This window comes from Pristiophorus japonicus, chromosome 4, assembly GCF_044704955.1.
Source record: "Pristiophorus japonicus isolate sPriJap1 chromosome 4, sPriJap1.hap1, whole genome shotgun sequence".
NCBI lineage: Eukaryota > Metazoa > Chordata > Chondrichthyes > Pristiophoridae > Pristiophorus > Pristiophorus japonicus.
Genome location: NC_091980.1, coordinates 257016444 through 257038221, shown reverse-complemented (window position 1 = coordinate 257038221; position 21778 = coordinate 257016444). Strand labels below are relative to the sequence as shown.

At 45.1% G+C, this 21778-nt stretch overlaps 1 protein-coding gene across 3 annotated transcripts in view; it reads right to left on the bottom strand.

Annotated features, from left to right (window-relative positions):
* Positions 1-21778, bottom strand: part of wdr25 (WD repeat domain 25) — a 148517-nt gene that overhangs the window by 66950 nt on the left and 59789 nt on the right. For all 3 annotated transcript variants that reach the window (XM_070879376.1, XM_070879375.1, XM_070879374.1), the window contains exon 3: positions 12004-12151. In XM_070879376.1, the coding sequence (XP_070735477.1) occupies positions 12004-12151 (148 nt within the window). The remainder of the gene's footprint in view (positions 1-12003; positions 12152-21778) is intronic.

The window sequence follows — 21778 nt, the reverse complement described above, 5'->3', positions numbered from 1 at the left end:
CCCCAACAATATCTAGTGCTCCTCCAGCCATTCCCACCTCCACAGTGGACCGGGCCCAAGCAACTCGCCACAGGACACCCCAGGTGTCCCCAGGATGATGCCAACCTCGTGGAGGTTTCGTAGACAGAGCAGGTCTGCTCCACGAGCGCCAGATGAGAGGGACGACATGGTAGAGTTGTCCAGAAGGACTATCGACATAGGTCACCAGATCCTACAGGCATTGGGGGGCATATCTCAACAGCTGGCCAGCATCTCCAGCACCATGACGGAGTACACGTTCCGCGGATGGCGAAAGCCCTGGAGGCGATAGCCAGGAACACTGGTGGCACAAGTCTCCCAGTGGTCCTGGAGTGCGGCATTCCACCCCTAGGTTCCGCACCCCCAGTGCCAACAACACGAGAGGCAGGAGCAAGATCTTGCTTCTGGATCCGAGAATGTTCCCACCTCGGTACCCCCCACTCCCATATCCATGCAACCACCGGCTCTGCCTTCATCCCCCGCAATGAGGCATCGCCTGAGGAGTGCCTCAGCGAGGCAGCGTGGAGCAAGGAGGGGAAGGGGTAGAAGGGGGAGGAGAAGGGGAGGGGGGGGGGAAGGAACGTGAGATGCATGTCTGCAGATGATGACTTTGTTATATCTCTATCTCGGTGTATGCAATTTGTTGTAATGTATGCGGGGAGGGGGCCGTCCTGTTGGTTTGCATTGTGTTCTGTGTTGCTGGACATGTTGACCATTTGATTGATGACAATGTTCTAAAAAATGTTGTGGGGTGGGGTGGGGGTGGGGTGTTTTTGACCGTTATACTTATGATTTCAGACCAATGATCGTATTAAATGTTTTTTTATTTAACATAACCTTGTTGCGTATTGTCTCAGATAGCTGGACCGTTACACACTGGTGATTCCTTAACATGAAAGACTTTAATTAAACTCAACTTCAATCAACATAAACTTTAACTGGCACCAAGGTGATGTCCACCATTGATGTCTGAGCTGCACACACTACAGTGTGTCAGCTTTGTCAATAACAGCAACATTCTTTCAGGCAAAGTGCTCATTTATGAGCTGCTGCCATAAGAGTCTTGCATCTATGTAGCCACCACGGGCCCTTTCCTGGAGGGGAGCATGGGTATGGTTGCATAGTCACAGCCTGATTGTCTGGCCCTAGATCAGCGTCCAGCCCCTCCTCCTCTTCCTCTCTCTCCTGAGGTGGACCATCAGTTCCTTCTGGCAATTCTTGCCCCCTCCTGATAGCCAAGTTGTGCAGCATGGAGCACACGAATTGAGCTACCTGATCAAGGTTGTATTGTAGCTCCCCTCCTGAGTGCTCCAGGCATCTAAAGCACTGATTAAGCACACCAATGGTATTCTGGACCACATTGCGTGTGGCTCTGTGGCTCTCGTTGTATTGCTTCTCGGCCTCGGTGTGGGTGTTACGAAGGGCGGTCATCAGCCAGGTGGCTAGGCCATATCGTTTGTCAACAAGCATCCAGCATTGACCTTATGGCTGACTGGTAAACATGTCCAGTGGCAGCGAGAGGCGGCGGCAGTCCGAGAGGCGGGAGTGCGTGATTGGTGAGGCCTATAAAAGGCCCAGCGGCAGCGAGAGGCAGCGGCAGTCCGAGAGGAGGGAGTACATGGTTGGTGAGGCCTATAAAAGGCCCAGCGGCAGCGAGAGGCGGCGGCAGTCCGAGAGGCGGGAGTTCGTAGTTGGTGAGACCTATAAAAGGCCCAGCGGCAGCGAGAGGCGTACTTGTGCAGCTGCAGCGGGGAGAGAAGGCAAAAAAGAAGTAGAAAGAAATCAAAAGGTGACGTCACAGCTAAGGGGGTAAGTGATTAGCTGGTGATTGGTGAGTAGCTTTTCCTTTTATTTTTTATATCAGTTAGTAACCGTTTAACATTGTTGTTGCCAATTTAAGGGTATCTAAGGGTTAAGTCATGGCAGGGGAGCTCGGTCATGTGATATGCTCCTCCTGTACCATGTGGGAACTCAGGGACACTGGACGACTACGTGTGCGGGAAGTGTATCCACCTCCAGCTCCTGACGGACCGTGTTGCGGAATTGGAGCTGAGGGTGGATTCACTCTGGAGCATCCACGATGCTGAGAATGGCGTGAGTAGCACGTGTAGCGAGTTGGTCTTACCGCAGGAGAAGGGTCCACAGCCAGCTAGGGAATGGAAGACCAGCAGGAAGAGCAGTGCAAGTAAGATAGTGCAGGGGTCGCCTGCGGTCATCCCCCTGCAAAACAGATACACTGCTTTGAGTACTGTTGAGGGGGATGACTCATCAGGGGAGGACAGCAGCAGCCAAGTTCATGGCACCGTGGCTGGCTCTGTTGCACAGGAGGGCAGGAAAAAGAGTGGGAGAGCAATAGTGATAGGGGATTCAATTGTAAGGGGAATAGATAGGCGTTTCTGCGGCCGCAACCGAGACTCCAGGATGGTATGTTGCCTCCCTGGTGCAAGGGTCAAGGATGTCTCGGAGCGGGTGCAGGACATTCTGAAAAGGGAGGGAGAACAGCCAGTTGTCGTGGTACACATTGGTACCAACGACATAGGTAAAAAAAGGGATGAGGTCCTACGAGATGAATTTAAGGAGCTAGGAGCTAAATTAAAAAGTAGGACCTCAAAAGTAGTAATCTCGGGATTGCTACCAGTGCCACATGCTAGTCAGAGTAGGAATTGCAGGATAGCGCAGATGAATACGTGGCTTGAGCAGTGGTGCAGCAGGGAGGGATTCAAATTCCGGTTCTGGGGGAGGTGGGACCAGTACAAACCGGACGGTCTGCACCTGGGCAGGACTGGAACCAATGTCCTAGGGGGAGTGTTTGCTAGTGCTGTTGGGGAGGAGTTAAACTAATATGGCAGGGGGATGGGAACCAATGCAGGGAGACAGAGGGAAACAAAAAGGAGACAAAATCAAAAGACAGAAAGGAGATGAGTAAAAGTGGAGGGCAGAGAAACCCAAGGCAAAAAACAAAAAGGGCCACTGAATATAAAGGGGCTGCAGGAGGGGTCAAAACTAAAAATCATGGTTTAAAAACTAGGATTAAAACACTATCTAAATGCACGCAGCATTCGAAATAAAGTAAATGAGTTGACGGCACAAATCATTACAAATGGGTATGATTTGGTGGCCATTACAGAAACATGGTTGCAGGGTGGCCAAGACTGGGAATTAAACATACAGGGGTATCTGACGATTCGGAAAGATAGACAAGAAGGGAAAGGAGGTCGGGTAGCTCTGTTAATAAAGGATGATATCAGGGCAGTTGTGAGAAATGTATTTTGGCTCTAATGAACAAAATGTTGAATCATTGTGGGTGGATATTAGAGATAGTAAGTAGAAAAAGTCACTGGTGGGTGTAGTTTATAGGCCCCCAAATAATAACTTCACGGTGGGGTGGGCAATAATCAAGGGAATAATGGAGGCATGTGAAAAAGGAACGGCAGTAGTCATGGGGGATTTTAACCGACATATCGATTGGTCAACTCAAATCGCGTGGGGTAGCATGGAGGAGGAATTCATAGAATGCATACGGGATTGTTTCTTAGAACAGTATGTTACAGAACCTACAAGGGAGCAAGCTATCTTAGATCTGGTCCTGTGTAATGAGGCAGGAAAAATAAACGATCTCGTAGTAAAAGATCCTCTCGGAATGAGTGATCACAGTATGGTTGAATTTGTAATACAGATTGAGGGTGAGGAAGTTGTGTCAGAAACGAGCGTACTATGCTTAAACAAAGGGGACTACAGTGGGATGAGGGCAGAGTTGGCTAAAGTAGACTGGAAATACAGACTAAACGGTGGCACAATTGAGGAACAGTGGAGGACTTTTAAGGAGCTCTTTCATAGTGCGCAACAAAAATATATTCCAGTGAAAAAGAAAGGCGGTAAGAGAAGGGATAACCAGCCATGGATAACCAAGGAAATAAAGGAGAGTATCAAATCAAAGACCAATGCGTATAAGGTGGCCAAGATTAGTGGGAAGCTAGAGGATTGGGAAAATTTTAAACAACAGCAAAGAATGACTAAAAAAGCAATAAAGAAAGGAAAGATAGATTTCGAAGGTAAACTTGCGCGAAACATAAAAAGAGATAGTAAAAGCTTTTACAGATATATAAAACAGAAAAGAGTGACTGAAGTAAATGTTGGTCCCTTAGAAGATGAGAAGAGGGATTTAATAATGGGAAATATGGAAATGGCTGAGACCTTAAACAATTATTTTGCTTCGGTCTTCACAGTGGAAGACACAAAAACCATGCCAAAAATTGCTGGTCACAGGAATGTGGGAAGGGAGGACATTGAGACAATCACTATCACTAGGGGGGTAGTGCTGGACAGGCTAATGGGACTCAAGGTAGACAAGTCCCCTGGTCCTGATGAAATGATTCCCAGGGTATTAAAAGAGATGGCGGAAATTATAGCAGAAGCATTCGTTATAATCTACCAAAATTCTCTGGACTCTGGGGAGGTACCAGCGGATTGGAAAGCAGCTAATGTAAGCCTCTGTTTAAAAAAGGGGCAGACAAAAGGCAGGTAACTATAGGCTGGTTAGTTTTTAACATCTGTAGTGGGGAAAATGCTTGAAACTATCATTAAGGAAGAAATAGCGGGACATCTAGATAGGAATAGTTCAATCAGGCAGACGCAGCATGGATTCATGAAGGGGAAATCATGTTTAACTAATTTACTAGAATTCTTTGAGGATATAACGAGCATGGTGGATAGAGTTGTACCGATGGATGTGGTGTATTTAGATTTCCAAAAGGCATTCGATAAGGTGCCACACAAAAGGTTACTGCAGAAGATAGAGGTACGCGGAGTCAGAGGAAATGTATTAGCATGGATAGAGAATTGGCTGGCTAACAGAAAGCAGAGAGTCGGAATAAATGGGTCTTTTTCGGGTTGGAAATCGGTGGTTAGTGGTGTGCCACAGGGATCGGTGCTGGGACCACAACTGTTTACAATATACATAGATGACCTGGAAGAGGGGACAGAGTGTAGTGCAACAAAATTTGCAGATGACACAAAGATTAGTGGGAAAGTGGGTTGTGTAGAGGACACAGAGAGGCTGCAAAGAGATTTGGATAGATTAAGCGAATGGGCTAAGGTTTGGCAGATGGAATACAATGTCGGAAAGTGTGAGGTCATCCACCTTGGGAAAAAAAAACAGTAATAGGGAATATTATTTGAATGGGGAGAAATTACAACATGCTGAGGTGCAGAGGGACCTGGGGGGTCCTTGTGCATGAATCCCAAAAAGTTAGTTTGCAGGTGCAGCAGGTAATCAGGAAGGCGAATGGAATGTTGGCCTTCATTGCGAGAGGAATGGAGTACAAAAGCAGGGAGGTCCTGCTGCAACTGTATAGGGTATTGGTAAGGCCGCACCTGGAGTACTGCGTGCAATTTTGGTCACCTTACTTAAGGATGGATATACTGGCTTTGGAGGGGGTACAGAGACGATTCACTAGGCTGATTCCGGAGATGAGGGTGTTACCTTATGATGATAGATTGAGTAGACTGGGTCTTTACTCGTTGGAGTTCAGAAGGATGAGGGGTAATCTTATAGAAACATTTAAAATCATGAAAGGGATAGACAAGATAGAGGCAGAGAGGTTGTTTCCACTGGTCGGGGAGACTAGAACTAGGGGGCACAGCCACAAAATACGGGGGAGCCAATTTAAAACCGAGTTGAGAAGGAATTTCTTCTCCCAGAGGGTTGTGAATCTGTGGAATTCTCTGCCCAAGGAAGCAGTTGAGGCTAGCTCATTGAATGCATTCAAGACACAGATAGATTGATTTTTAACCAATAAGGGAATTAAGGGTTATGGGGAGAGGGCGGGTAAGTGGAGCTGAGTCCACGGCCAGATCAGCCATGATCTTATTGAATGGTGGAGCAGGTTCGAGGGGCTAGATGGCCTACTCCTGTTCCTAATTCTTATGTTCTTATGTCAGATACAGTGCTCTGACGCAGGCTGTGAGCCTCATCAATGCTGCCCGGATATTTGGCATTTACTGCCATAATTATCTGGTTGTGGTCGACAACGAGTTGGACTTTGAGAGTGAAATCCTTTTTGGTTGCGAAAAATCTCTGCGTCCTGAGAAGGTACCCGCATGGCAATGTGCGTACAGTGTATTGCTCCCTGCATCTTGGGGAAATTAGCAATTTGGTAGAATCCTAGAGCCCAGTCAGTCTGAGCCTTGGTGGTCATAATGAAGCTGATAAAGGCTATCCACGTGCATTTAGGGCTTCAGTGACCTGTCTAATGCAACAATGTGTCATCATCATCATCATCATAGGCAGTCCCTCAGAATGAAGGAAGACTTGCTTTCACTCTTAACATGTGTTCTTAAGTGGCTGTACCGTCTAATACGAGAACCACAGTCTCTGTCACAGGTGGTTTGAACTGGTTTGCCACACGCTCTTTCCACTGCCTGCGCTTGGCGATGAGACTCGAGGAGCTCAACGCCCTCCTGGATGCAGTTCCTCCATTTCGGGCGGTCTTTGGCCAGGGACTCCCAGGTGTCAATGGGGATGTTGCACTTTATCATGGAGGCTTTAAGGGTGTCTTTGTGACGTTTCCGCTGCCCACCTTTGGCTCGTTTGCCGTGAAGGAGTTCCGAGTAGAGCGCTTACTTTGGGAGTCTCGTGTCTGGCATGCGAACTATGTGGCCTGCCCAGCAGAGCTGATCAAGTGTGGTCACTGCTTCAATGCTGGGGATATTGGCCTGGACGAGGACGCTAGCGTTGGTGCGTCCCAGGGGATTTGTAGGATCTTGCGGAGACATCATTGGTGCTATTTCTCCAGCGACTTGAGGTGTCTGCTGTTTCTGAGCCATACAGGAGGGCTGGTATTACTACAGCCCTGTAGACCATGAGCTTGGTGACAGTTTTGAGGGCCTAGTCGTCAAACACACTTTTCCTCAGGCGGCCGAAGGCTGCACTGGCACACTGAAGGCGGGATTGGATCTCGTCGTCAATGCCTGCTCTTGTTAATAGGAGGCTCCCAAGATAAAGGAAGTGGTCCACGTTGTCCAGTGCTGCGCCGTGGATCTTGATGACTGAGGGGGCAGTGCTGTGTGGAGAGGACAGGCTGGTGGAGGATCTTTGTCTTACTGATGTTTTGTGTAATGCCTATGCTTTCGAACGCCTCAGTAAATACGTCGACTATGTCCTGGAGTTCAGCCTCTGTGTGCGCGCAGACACAGGTGTCGTCCGCGTACTGCAACTCGACAACAGAGGTTGGGGTGGTCTTGGAGACGGCGAAGGTTGAACAGATTCCCACTGGTTCTGTAGTTTAGTTCCACTCCAGCGGGGAGCTTGTCGACTGTGAGGTGGAGCATGGCAGTGAGGAAGATTGAGAAAAGGGTTGGGGCGATGACCAGTGATCGTGACCATCTTTAAAAGGGGGACAAGTCCGACTGCGGCAACTACAGAGGAATCTCCCTGCTATCAGCCACTGGGAAAGTCATCGCTAGAGTCCTCCTCAACCGTCTTCTTCCCGTGGCCGAAGAGCTCCTCTCGAAATCGCAGTGCAGATTTCGTCCCCTACGGGACACAATGGACATGGTGTTTGCAGCAATGTGTGGCATGCTGAGGTATAGCACAAATCGACCATGGAGGCCTGAAAGGAACCAGACGCATAGAACGACAATGCCGCAGTGACCTTGGCCTCGACGGACAGTGATGTCCTGAAGGTGCCGGCAGGCTGCAGATCTGCCCTGATGGGCTGGCATGTCTCACTGATAACCATTTTGTGGAAGCGCAGTCTCCGAAGGCAGGTGTTCTCGGATAAGTCGAGGTAAGACTGCTTCTCCCTGTAAGTGCGGGGGTGTATGGTCTGGTCCTCCTCATCAGTCTGGCACGTCTTAGATTGGGCACATAATGCTGTGGATTAGACATTGTGCCATTTGCATTCTGCAGCATCTGCGTTGTAATTGCTGCAGGCTGAGAAATGGCTTGTCCCATTCCAATAACTATAAGTATAATGCCAATTGTTCACAAGCAATAAATTTCCCCACTAAGATACCTAAAGTAAAATTCATCGTCCACAGTATGATAAGATGTCTGTTCAGATGGTCACATCAGCTGAAAAGAACTCCAAAGTACATCCAACTCCCCTGAAGTTGAAGCAGCCTTTTCAATGAAGCGACCTGCGATTTATAAAATGGCGTCCACACCGCTGTGATTAGTTCAGATCAGTTCAATTTTTTTAACCAGTTTTTTCGGCGAGTGAGATTGTGGGCGATGTTTGTGCTAGATGCTGAAAGTGACGCTGGGCGATATACTGGGCATTAGTTTCAGCAAATGTGATCTTTATGACAAAAAAAAAGTGGGCGGTCGGTATTATTGAATCTCAGCGTTATGTACATGCCAAAAGTAACGCTCGGCGATAAGTGACCGAGAAATGGGTGTCAGTTTCCATTTTGTGGCTAAATGGGCGATATATGGGGATTTTAACCTCATTTCAGCGTTAAAATGGACATTAAGTGGGCGGTATGCATGCAAAAATAATGGAAATTCTAGCCCATAGACAGACCAAACGAATGAACAAAACAATAGCAGATGGCGTTCAATGTGGAGAACTGTGAGATCATCCACTTTGGATCCAATAAAGACAAATTGGAATATTTTCTTATTGGGGAGAGATTAGGAGGTGTAAAGGGATTTAGGTGTCCATTTACAGAAATCACCAAAAGCTAGTGCACAGGTACACAAAGCAATCAAAAAGGTTAAAGGAATGTTGGATTTTATCTCAAGGGGGTTGAAATACAAAAGTAAAAAAATTATCCTTCAGTAGTACAGAGCCCTGGTCAGCATCCATCTGAAGTACTGAGTTCAGTTTTGGGCACTCAACATCAGGAAAGATATAAAGGCCTTGGAGAGCGTACAGTACAGATTCTCCAGAATTATACCAGAGTTTAAACAATTAAATTATGATGACAGGTTGCATAAACTTGGTTTGTATTCCCTCGAGTTGAGAAGATTGAGGGGTGATCTAATTGATAAATTTAAAATGGTAAAGTGATTCAATAGAGTGATGCAGATAAATTATTCCTTCTATTTTATCTCACAAAAAGTAGTCAAAATCTAAAATCTTCTCTCCCCAAATGGCTGTGGAAGCTGAACCAATTGACAGTTTCAAGATTGTGATCAATAGATGTTTGTGAAGCAAGGGTATCAAGTGATGTGGAGAAAAGCCAAGTAATGGAGTTGACCTACAGATCAGCCATGATCTAATAGAGTGGCGGTACATGCTTGAGGAGCTGAATGTCTTCCTGCTGTTCCTGTAGTATCCCACTTTGGAAGCTTGTTGTCACACCTTACAAAGTAAGAATGAGTCTCAGTAATTCTGAGAGGGCTCATCATAAAATACCAGATTGCACTGGGGTCTGTGGCTTCAACAACCTCTAAGGTTACGCAAAAGAAAAAAGAAAGACTTGCATTTATATCACGCCTTTCACGACCACCAGATGTCTCAAAGCACTTTACAGCCAATGAAGTACTTTTGGATTGTAGTCACTGTTGTAATGTAGGAAAAGTGGCAGCCAATTTGCTTCCACAAACTGCAATGTGATAATGACCAGATAATCTGTTTTTGTTATGTTGAATGAGGGATAAATATTGGCCAGGACACCGGGGATAACGCCGCTGCTCTTCTTTGAAATAGTACCATGGGATCTTTTATGTCCACCTGAGAGAGCAGACGGGGTCTCGGTTTAATGTCTCATTGAAAGGCGGCACCTTCGACAGTGCAGCTCTCCCTCAGCATTGCACTGGAGTGTCAGCCTAGATTTATGTGCTCAAGTCCTTGGAGTGGGACAGAGGTAAGTGTGCTATCGACTGAGCCACAGCTGACAGGGAGAACTGGCACTTAGTGAAGTATATTACATGCAAAAAGGTTGAACATCCCAGGGTAAACTGCCAGACAATTGGTCATATTCTATGCATATATGTTTCTTCAATGTTCCTCAATGCTGGCACTGATATATATTCTATTTAGGCAAAGCTTATGAAAATCTAATGTTTTGTGTTTATGTGACACCATATACAATTATACATGCTGATGGAGAGTCACCCATTTAGTGCAGGAGTGTTACTTATCAGCTGTCATTGGTACGAGCAGTACTGATGTAGCCTGTAGCATAAGCCAATGCTGCAGCACTACAGCAAATTTAACAGCATCTTTTTTTGTAATGTTTATTCAAATTTTAAAAAGCTACTCTCTGACAATCTCTGATCAAAGTTGTTATTTCACGTGTACAAGCCTGGGGAGCAAGCAGTAACCACAGCTGGCTATTTAGTCATGGAGGTAACACAGCTGATCTGATCCTGTCATCACTCATTATCCACATGAGCAGACTCTCTAGCAGCCAGGGATCAGTGTATAGTGGTCAGTAGTGAAAACCCTGGTTTATTCCACCCCTCCAGTCCCACCCTGCCCCAGCTCCCCACCCACCCTCCCTTGTTCGATCATGCTGGGGAATTTTATTTTTTAAATTAGAAGTGAACCAAACCATTGTGAGAAATATGAAAAACTAAACATGCATGAAAGCTGCCAGAACACTTTGCTGAATAAAAAGATTTTATAGAGATTTCATCTTGAATTCAGGGAATCTCCAGCACAAAACTCCTGAGGTTATTGTAATATAAGCACTGCCTCTTTTTAGTCAGCAATCCAACTACATCAGCAAACACCAAGTTTGTTTATTTTCCCTCAGGAACAGTTAACATTTGTGATATAAATTAATTAGATCATTAATGAGAAACTTGGTGTTCTTTTTAATATAATTTTTGCTTTTAAGTTTAATTTACTACAAAAACAAAATAAATTTCTATAACAATGACTCTAACCATGCAATACAGTTTAGTGATGATCACAGTATCCTAATCCAGTGACGTATGGTACTTAATCATATCTCTTCTACAATTAGGTCCTTCTTGTAATTTTCCTTTCAAGTACCATTATCATGAGCATAAGCACACTTCCAGATGCTGTTCTTTACCTTGAAAGTAATAATTTCCTCTAGAGAAATAACCTATAAAATAACTTCATCGTGACAAGAATGAGTCTGACTACTGATCTCAAGCCAAGCTATTGTAACTGAATGAGTATCACGAGAAGTTATGAAAAAGCATTTTTCAAACTAGCTGTGCAACATGTCCCTGCTTCCAAACTAGTATACTGATTAACAAGAAGCACTTGTTCTGAATGACTAAATTCACATTTGTTTCAAAATGATGCAATGTGCTACATTTGGTAAACACTAAATGTATAAATCAATGAAAGCTAACAAGAAGCATTTATGATATATATTAACCATATTCTTCATATCAAATCTGAGATGAATTACTGATAAAGCACAAGTAGAGAACCAATCGAATGAAGCATAGGAGCCAAGAATGGAGAGCAGAAGGCTCACGCCACGAGAAGAGATGTAAAACTGCCCATGATAAGGTGACTTGAAAAGAAAGAAGAAACTCACATTTAAATAGCACCTATAATTATTAGTTACTAAGCCCTTAGCTCTTCAGGTCCCTGAAGGCTGTACTATAATCTAAAATGCAGACTATAGAGAACATATAAACAAGAAGATTGCATCTCTAGAATATATGACGGTGACAGACAGCCTGTGGGTTGTAGAATGGACTAAAAGGAAATTGAAGGATAGAGATCCTGCCAAGAAATTGCCCTTTTAATCCTTTCATACCGATGGAGAGAAAATATCCACAGTGATCAAACCTGCCAGGCAGATGTGGTTTTCAAACTATAATTACATTTTTAGAATTTCACAGTTCAAGGCATCAATCTCAAAAAGTCAGGGATGGAAATAGAACAAACCCAGGTTTGGAAGAAAAACAAAGTCTGATAGGGAAATATGTATGTGTGACCTTTCACTTCCTCCTTCACAGTCTTAATTTGCTTAATTGGAACTACATCCAAGATTAACATGAAAACATCTGAAAATTAGTTAAAAAAAAAGCTAACAGCACTGTACCTGTTTCAATATCCGTCAGATGAAGCATAGAATCAAATCCACCACTGAGGATCTGTCTTCCACACAAAGACCACTGAGCATCACGAACTGCCCCTGAATGGCACAAGTAAGTCTTTAAGCACCTGCTTGTTTCAATAGCATCCCATATCTATATGAAGGGCAACCAAGAGATTAGAAATAGATTTTTTTTTTGAATTGCATCTATTTTTACAACCAGCTTCAAACCCACTTAAAACAGACCCACATAGATAAGATTTGGAGTACAATAGGATAAATCAATTTTAAAGTAAACTTGATGATAACTGTAAATATAGCTCCAGATTCTCTGACAAAACACATGAATATCTGCCTAGGCAACTGTGAAGATATTTGTAGGAACATGGAAAGAGAGTACATGTGAATTGCTGAAATTCTTAGTGCAGTTAAGAGGACAGAATTTGGGAAGCCTTATGAGAAAGCAATAAATTATGGTCTCAATGATACATTGTATATTGTTCTGCATATCTTAACCTCAATGCTACCCTGTAACCTTGAGCTGGTTAAGAACCATATTGCAAGAGCAACCGTTCGATGAGTGATCGTGGAGTGACGTGATCGGGGCCCAGGAGAGGCGTGAGTTCAGGACCCAGAAGAGGCGAAGGTCCAGGGGCAGTACGGGCCAGCCCACACTGCAATATGTGCACACACTAGGTCTGTGCAGCAGAGCTGGTCTCCAGTCATCTTGATTAATCCTTGCCACTGGAGCAAGACCTAGCTCTGTCAAGCCCATGTGGTGGCTGGTAAAAAAATCCACGCACAGGCATCTTCCACCCTTCAACATGTAGTTCGGGACCTGGAATATTAGGTCCTTCATTGAAACACCTGTGAACTCATTTCTTTTTGGCATGGAAGCAAGTCATCCTCGATACGAGGGACAACCTATGATGATGATGATGTGCTGCAAGAAGCATACAGGGCAACACAGAGAACGTGGAAAAGCTGACGAACAGCTTAAAAAAGTGACACAGCCCTAAAACTTTGTCAACTCAAAAAACAAGATACAACTGAAAAACAGCCATAAATATAGGTCTTTGACCAATGTCACTGCATGAAAATCCCTGATAACAAAGCCCACAATGGCTTTCACAGCCTCAAAGCTTTAGCTAAGGAGATGTATAATTCCAGTCTATTCAATTGCTGCAGAGTGAAACCTGTTTTGGTCTCAGACATGTAGTATAATGGCATCTGATGAGGCTCTTAAAAACCTTTGAGGCTTTTTATAAAAAATGTTCCCAAATTGAAGTTTTTCAGTAATTTTCTTTTACCAACATTCAGTGTTTGTTATTACAGCTGAATGAGATGCATATGGTAGCTCCTGACTTACAGAGCTATTACTGAAATCCATGATCTATTTTGCAGGCAGTTAATTACTTTACTACCTGGGAGACGGCAAAAACTATTTGCGCCTTTATTATCAGCCTCAAATGCTACAGTAAGATGCTATCCTTGAATTATGTAGACATGCTGTTTTCTGCCACGGTAACATTATTCAAACACCAAATTAAGGATGTGCTGCATTCAACATGACCTCAGTGTAGTATAGACAAGTCTGTTAAATTGGCTTCCAAGCACAAGAAGTTTGATCTTTAGGTCATAAATGAGTTTTCCACTTGGATGGAAGTTCTGTCAGCTATAAATCATTCGGTTTTGCTACTTACTAATTTAAAAGCTGTATAATGTTTGAAAAATGAGCTCCTACACTTTTAAAATATGGTACATCTATGCAACAGTTCTTTTTTAAAATTGTGGAAAACAGAATCCCCAATGTTTCAGTGGGTAAATGTAGCACATGGCATGGTACTGAGCCTGTCCAAGGAAGTCCCAGGTTTGATCTTGGGTCTGTGCTGAGGTAGTATATCTCAGCTGAAATAGATGTGGAGGTGCCATAATTGGCCTTAGAGCCCTGGGATAAGGGACATAAACAAAAATCAGCCACATTACCCACTCCTGACTGCTATTCAGTAAATCATGTTGGAAAGTGTGCTTGTGTATATCACATTAGGACAGGATTGGGCTCAGTTGAGAACACCAGCAATTATTAATTGATGACAAATAGACCCCACAGTATAAGCGATGGACACTCACAGCAAGGGAACTGGGTCATGTTGTAGAAACAATTCAAACAGAAGGGGCTTGCTAATATAAATGTGTTATTACCAAAATTAGAAACTTCAAAGAGTTAATGTTTGAGGTTGATGATCAACCAGAAATGTTAACTCTATTTGTCTCTCCACAGATGCTGCCTGACCTGATTATTTCCAGCATTTTCTGTTTTTATTTCAGATTTCCAGCATCCGCAGTATTTTACTTCATAACAGATGGCAACTCAATTAAGAAATAATCAGTGCAAATCTGCTTGAGACATGTCCTGTATGACAAAATGCTGGAGTACCTGCAATCATAAATACCACGATCGATTTAAATTAGTGACTGAAGGCTCCAAGCACAAGTTTAAAGTTATTTTTTTTAACAACTGAAATCAAAGTTCAATTTAACTGCAACTGAAGCACATGCTCAATTATGTGGATTTATCACAAGTGATAGACTGCCACACGATTTTCTTAAAGGAATGTAATGATCATGCTCTCCACCTTTTTCAGAAGTGGGGATCGACTCCAAGAGCATCTCCATAGACAGTCACTATCACTTACTCATTGGTTACTTTTCTAGGACACCCATTTAAACAGAGCAGGAAGGGTGAAGAATTTTCTCCATGGGCTAAACTGAAATTTTCCTCAAGTTGGTTGAGTCTGCAATCAGACATGGCAGCCGTCAGCGATTCCCGACTTGTGTCTGCATACCAGTGTTGACTGTCAAAATTCATAGCAACATAGCAACAAGAGTAGGCCATTTATCCCCTTGAGCCTGTTCGCCATTCAATGAAATGATGGCTAATCTGCAACCTAACTCCATATACCCGCATTTGGCCCAAATCCCTTGATACCTTTGGTTAACAAAAAGCTATCAATCTCAGATTTAAAATTAACAAATGATCTACCATCAATTACGGAAGAGAGTTCCAAACTTCTACCACCCTTTGTGTGTAGATGTGTTTTCTAATTCCATTCCTGAAAAGTCTGGCTCTAATCTTTAGACTATGACCCCTAGTCCTAGAATCCTCAGCTAGCGGAACTAGTTTCTCTCTATTTACTCTATCTGTTCCCCTTAGTATCTTGAAAACATCAATCAGATCACCCCACAACCTTCAAAATTCTATGGAATATAACCCTAATTTGTATAATCTCTCCTCATAATTTAAACCTTGGAGTCCAGGTAACATTCTGGTAAACCTATGCTGCACTCCCTCCAAGATCAATATATCCTTCCAAAGGTATGGTGCCCAGAACTGCTCACAGTACACCAAATGAGGTCTGACCAAGGTTTTGTATAGCTGCAGCATAACTTCTATTCCATTGTATTTTAGTCCTCTAGATATAAAGGCCAGCATCCCATCAGCCTTCTGATTATATTCTTTATCTATTCATGACATTTTAACGACCAATGTACCTGAACCCCCAAGTCTCTTTGGAGCTCCACTGTTTTTAACTTTTTACCATTTCGAAAGTGGACGACCTCACATTTGCCTACATTGAAAACCATTTGCCACAGTTTTGTCCATTCACTCAATCTATCAACATGCCTTTATAATTTAATGCTTTCATCTACACTGCCCACAATACCGACTATCTTTGTGTCATTGGCAAATTTGGATATATGGCTTTCTATGCCATCATCAAAGTCGTTAATAAATACTGTGAATAGTTGAGGCCCCAACACAGATCCCTGTGGGACACCACTAGTCACATCCTACCAATTCAAATACCTACCCTTTATCCCTACTCTCTGTCTTCTGTCGCTCAGTCAATTATGTGGGACTATATCAAATGCCTTCTGGAAGTTCATATAAATAACATCCATAGACATTCCCCTGAACACTACTTTAGTCACCTCTTCAAAAGGGATCAGCGCATCCAGCACAGCATGGCCCATCTTTTGTCGGCCCCTTCCCCACCCTGAATGCCTCACAATTTGATTCTGCCTTCCCACCAAAAGGAGCTTGTGCGCATCTGCAATGATCTGTGTCCCTTGCTGTCTGTCTCCTGTTCAAAAGTTATTCCAGAATGCACATAATTGTGTTTTGCATATGCATAATCATGTGACTCCTGCGTTAACTCAGCCGTAAAGCACCAGGAATTATCAAAATGCCAGGAGCTGCTGGGAAGTAACTCATTTTTTTAGGTGGCCATCATGGTGATGTTGTTTCAAATAGCCACTTTTAAAAGAACTGTCCTCATATCTGCATTCACCTGCATTCTCCCCATAACATTTAACCGATGTTCATTGAAATGTGCTCTAATATAAAAAGATAAAATATTGCTGCTCTTTCTATTCTCGTTCAGTGTAAGGGATTAAAAGAATGTTGTGGATACACGCCTACCGGCCGAGTGCCTGCACCATTTTTATGCAACTGGGGTTTCCACTTCAGTGGGGAGAAGGAGACACTCTGGTGTTCACAGCTCCCACTCTAAATGATTCCCTGCCCACCCAATATTCAGCATGGGTTGTCATGCTTGGCGGGTGCTCGGAGGTTGTCACAGAATGAGACAGGAATATCAACTGCACACATGCAGAAATTGAGCACATGCATAGAACCTGTGTGCTTGTCTGACAGGCAATTAGGTCACGCTGGCTTGTGATGAGGGGCACCCAGTAATGTTGAAGTATTTTAAGCCTTTAGGAGGAGATAGATTCAGAGACTGATCATATAAATTGTACTGAAAGACTATATGATATAAAATGTATCAAGACGAAAAATGCCACATTTGTAAAATGTATTGAAAAGTGATGTAATCTGCACAGTTCGGGATGTGACATATATGCCGTGTTAAGATTACTGCTCTAGGCAAGGGAGGGGAAAATGGCAATAATCTTGGGAGGACAATGGCAAGAACCGTGGATTTGCTTTGCAGCTAGCTCTTGTGAGGCTGGTAAATAGGACTTCTGTTTGAAGTACACAATCTTTGATCTAGAATCATCGTCATCATAGACAGTCCCGCGAAGTCGAAGATGACTTGCTTCCACTTCGAGGGACTGTCTATGATGACGATGATTCTAGATCAAAGGTTGTTCAGATGACTGAGGAGTCCAATGCGGGACCTACAGTCTCTGTCACAGGCGGGGCAGACAGTGGTTGAAGGAAAGGGTGATCGAGGAGCCTGGGTTGACGCATGCTCCTTCCGCTGTCTACTCTTGGTTTCTTCATGCTCTCGACAATGAGACTCGAGGTGCACAGCGCCCTCCCGGATGCTCTTCCTCCACTTTGGGCGGTCGTGGGCCATGGATTCCCATGAGTCGGTGGGAATGTTGCACTTTGTCAAGGAGGCTTTGAGGGTGTCCTTGAAGTGTTCCTCTGCCCACCTGCTTGTCGTGTCGAAGCTCCACATAGAGCATTTGCTTTGGGTGTCTCGTGTCGGGCATGCGGACGATGTGGCTCACCCAGCGTGATCAATCCTTCGATGCTGGCGATGTTGGCCTGAGCAAGAACACTGATGTTGGTGCGTCTGTCCTGCCAATGGATTTGCAGGATCTTGCGGAAGCAGCGCTGGTGGTACTTCTCCAGTGTTTTGAGGTGTCTGTTGTATATAGTCCACGTCTCTCAGCCTTATAGGAGGGCAGGTATCACTACTACCCTATAGACCATGAGCTTGGTGCCGGATTTGAGGTCCTGGTCTTCAAACACTCTCTTCCTCAGGCAACCGAAGCCTGCGCTGGCACACTGAAGGCAGTGTTGGACATAGTCATCAATGTCTGCTCTTGCTGACAGTTGGCTCCCGAGGTATAGAAAATGGTCCACTTTGTCCAAAGCCTCATCGTAGATTTTGATGATCAGGGGGCAGTGCTGTGTGGCGGGATCAGGTTGGTAGAGGACCTTTGTCTTACGGATGTTTAGCATAAGGCCCATGTTTTCGTATGCCTTGGTGTTGATGATGGCTTGGAGTTCAGTCTCCGAGTGTGCGCAGATGGAAGCGTCATCTTTCAATGACAGAGGATGGGACGACCTTGGATCTGGCCTGGAGGCAGCGGAGGTAAAACAGATTCCCATCTGTTCTATAATTTAGCTCCACTCCGGCGGGGAGCTTGCTAAGGGTGAGATGTAGCATTGCTGCTTTCTTGCTCTCATATTGGGTTGCTGTTTTAAGTTCAGAAATGCCTTGCGCTTGTGGCTAATTAGCTCCTGGATCTCCTGCTTGTTCTCGTCAAACCAGGCTTGGTGTTTCCTGGTCGAGTGACCGAGCGTCTCTTCGCAGGTGCTGATTATGGAGGCCTTGAGGGCGGACTTGTCGCTGTGGGCACTCTGCGTCTTTGGCTTATCAAGGGTCGCCAGGTTGGCAGTGAGGCGCTGGCTGAATAGGGCTTTCTTAACAAGGTCTTTAAGTGCCTCTGCGTTGATTTTCCTGCGGCATTGTTGTTGTTGCCTTCATTGTTTTGGGGCTATATTAATGTTAATGACAGAGTGGATTAGGCGGTGGTCCGCTCAGCAGTTGCCCGCTCCTGTCATGGCGCGGGTGATGCGCACGTCCTTCCGGTTCCTCAATCGGACGATGACATAGTCGAGCAGATGCCAGTGCTTGGAGTGAGGGTGCTGCCATGATGCCTTGTACTTGTCTCTCTGATGGAATAAGGTCATGGTGATGACAAGGCCATGTTCTAAGCATTTCGTCAGGAGCAGGGTGCTGCTGGAGTTAGTTTACCCTATGCCCTCTCTGCTGATCACACCTCCCCAGAGGTCTGTGTCCTTTCCGATTCTGATGTTGAAATCGCCAAGAAGGATCAGCTTGTCGTCCGTTGGTGCTCGGGACAGGGATTGTTCGAGGCTGGAGTAGAATTCCTCTTTGGTCTCCTCTGTAGCATCCAGCGTTGGGGCGTATGGGCTGATGATCGTAGCGCACTGGTTCTGGGCTAGGGTGAGCCGGAGAGTCAAGAGACATTCGCTTATCCTGCAAGGGGAGTCTCTGAGTTCGTTCTTGATGGCGAAGCCAACTCCATGGAGGCGGCGTTCTTCTTCTGCTTTGCCTTTCCAGAAGAAGGTGTTACCACCACCTTGCTCTTTGAGCTGGCCTTCCCCTGCCCACAGAGTCTCACTTAGGGCGGCGATGTCAACGTCGAAACGTCTGAGTTCCTGGGCAACGATAGCAGTGCAGCATTCCGGTCTGTCACTGTTGGGGTTGTCCATGAGGGCCCTGACGTTCCAGGTCCCGAACTTCATTTTGAAGGGTGGAAGATTCTTGTGCGCGAGTTCTTTAAATGTGGGGTGGCTGTTGCACACCAGCTACCACATGGGCTTAGCAGAGCGAGGTCTTAGGCCAGTGACAAGGGGGTCCGAGACTGGAGACCAGGCTCTACTGTATGGACCTAATTGCATACGGTGGGATGTGAGCCGTAAGCTCGCCGCTCAGCAGCGCCTTTCTGGGAGATGGTGAGATATCCGAGGTGTGGAGCGTGGGACTGAGAGATTTGAGGCAGTGCTTCCCTCTCCCAGGTATTAGCTCCCGGCTAAGGGCAAGCATTGGGATGGCCAGAGATCCAGTTCGTAGGAGGAGGAGAGGTCCGAGTGGCCACCGCCAGTGCACGCACCACATGTTCGACAGGAGCTCCGCCGCAGTTGAGTGGGACCGGCAGCCGGAGGGAGGCCAGGACGTCACCGGAGTCGGATGCGGAGAGAGAGGCTAGAGCCGGGGCGCCAACAGAGTCGGGTGTGAGGGCAGAGAGGGTAGGGTCCAAATCTGTGGTCGGAGCTGATCGGAGGCTCCCCAGACGCCATCGGAGATCAAGAGGAGCAGCTTAGTTGGCCGTATCCAGTGGGGGAGCGAAGGTCCGATAGGCTGGAAGATCGAATTGGGTGGTAAATCCAGCGCTCACTAATGGAGGTAAGGAGCAGGCATGGTTGGGGGATGGGCAGTGGGCTCAGGTAGTTGCCCTTGCAGCATGGATTTTATGGGTAAGGAATGCACTTGAGGGGTAAGAATTGCACCCACTATTAGGGCCAGGGGAAACTTTGACAGTTGGGGGGGGGGGGGGCGGGGGGAGATTGGGGGGAGAAAAGAATGAAGGATGGTAACGGATAGCAAGAGATAAAGTTGTTCAGAGAGAGTTCCCGAGGGAGCTGCCATCCCGGAGTCCATCTTGGATACTCACATCTAGAATACAACTGTGATGTCTATCCACAAGAAGGGAATTCCTAGCGAGACCAAAAACTACCAAGGAATCTTGCTGATATCAGTGGCCTGTAAAGTGATTCTACATTTCATCCTATCTTGTCGATCAGATGTTGGAGAGGCTTGCAGAATAATCAAAGAGGGACACATGGTATTTTGCTCTTCTGACAAAAGTTGTGGTTTTATACAAGATCATGGAGTGTTTCACTCGAGGAGCGCTTGCAACCCTGAGGAAACAGCAAGAAACTATGGGAATTGATGGCCAAATCTTGGATGTAGTCTTACTCCAGCTTCAAGATTTGTGTATAGATAGATATTTACGTGAATTTGTCTCTTCCAAAAGATAGTCTATTGTCACAGTTTATTCAATGTCTTTATCAATGATGATCAGCCATGATCTTATTGAATGGTGGAGCAGGCTCGAGGGGCTGTATGAACAGTACTCCTGTTCTTCATCATAGTCAGTCCCTCGAAATCAAGGAAGACTTGCTTTCACTCTAAAAGCGAGTTCTCAGGTGACTGTACAGTCCAATTCAAGAATTACAGTCTCTGTCACAGGTGGGACAGCCAGTCGTTGAAGGAAAGGGTGGGTGGTTCTTATGTGATGGATGGCAGCCTTTAAGTATTTGATCGAGACATTTCTGTAATATGCTTCTTTTCGCAGATTATATTGCATTGTTGGCAGACTCTGGCAGATCTAATGCATTCTACTCATTTTTGGCTTCAAAAACAATACAGTAACTGGAAATGCTGGATATCAGAAATATTTAATCCTTCATAATACTTAATTCATGAAAAGACTTCTTAAATTTTAAAAGCATTTCAAACTATACTACAGCAGTATATGACATGTATTACAGTAACCTAAATAATTGTAATGCAGCTTTTCTGATGTTTTCCAAAATATATATTTAGACGGTGAAGTCTCCTTAGATTTGGATTAGTATTAGGCTGTCCCTCATAACAAGGATGACTTGCTTCCACACCAAAAAGGAATGAGGGACCTGACAATCTAGGTCCCGAACTACATACCAAAGGGTGAAAGATGCCGGTGCATGGATTCTTTGAACATGGGGTGGCCGTTGCACACCAGCCACTACATGGGCTTGACAGAGCTAGGTTTTGATCCAGTGGCAAGGGTTAACCAAGACGATTGGAGACCAAGCTGTGAATCCTGAGTACCTTAATCTATAGTATCAAGAATGTTCTAACATCTACTAAAATTGTGTTAGAAAATTACAAACCTTCCCAAAAGTTTGATTTACTCTCAGCAGATTTAATTTATATTTTAAACATAAAGGGCCGAAATTGCCCCTTTTTATAGCCCCGTTACCGTCTACAGGGTGCGCAATGTAGTTTTCGCCCTTAGGAAGGGGGCCTCTGGGGAAATTGCCCTGGAAGTTTGGATGACGTTATCGCCCATGCGCAACGACCCCCGCGCCGACTCATTTGCGTCTCGCGGGGCACAGGCGGATGTCAACGCCAGCTTCGCAGGTTACTCCACGATCACCCAACCAGCA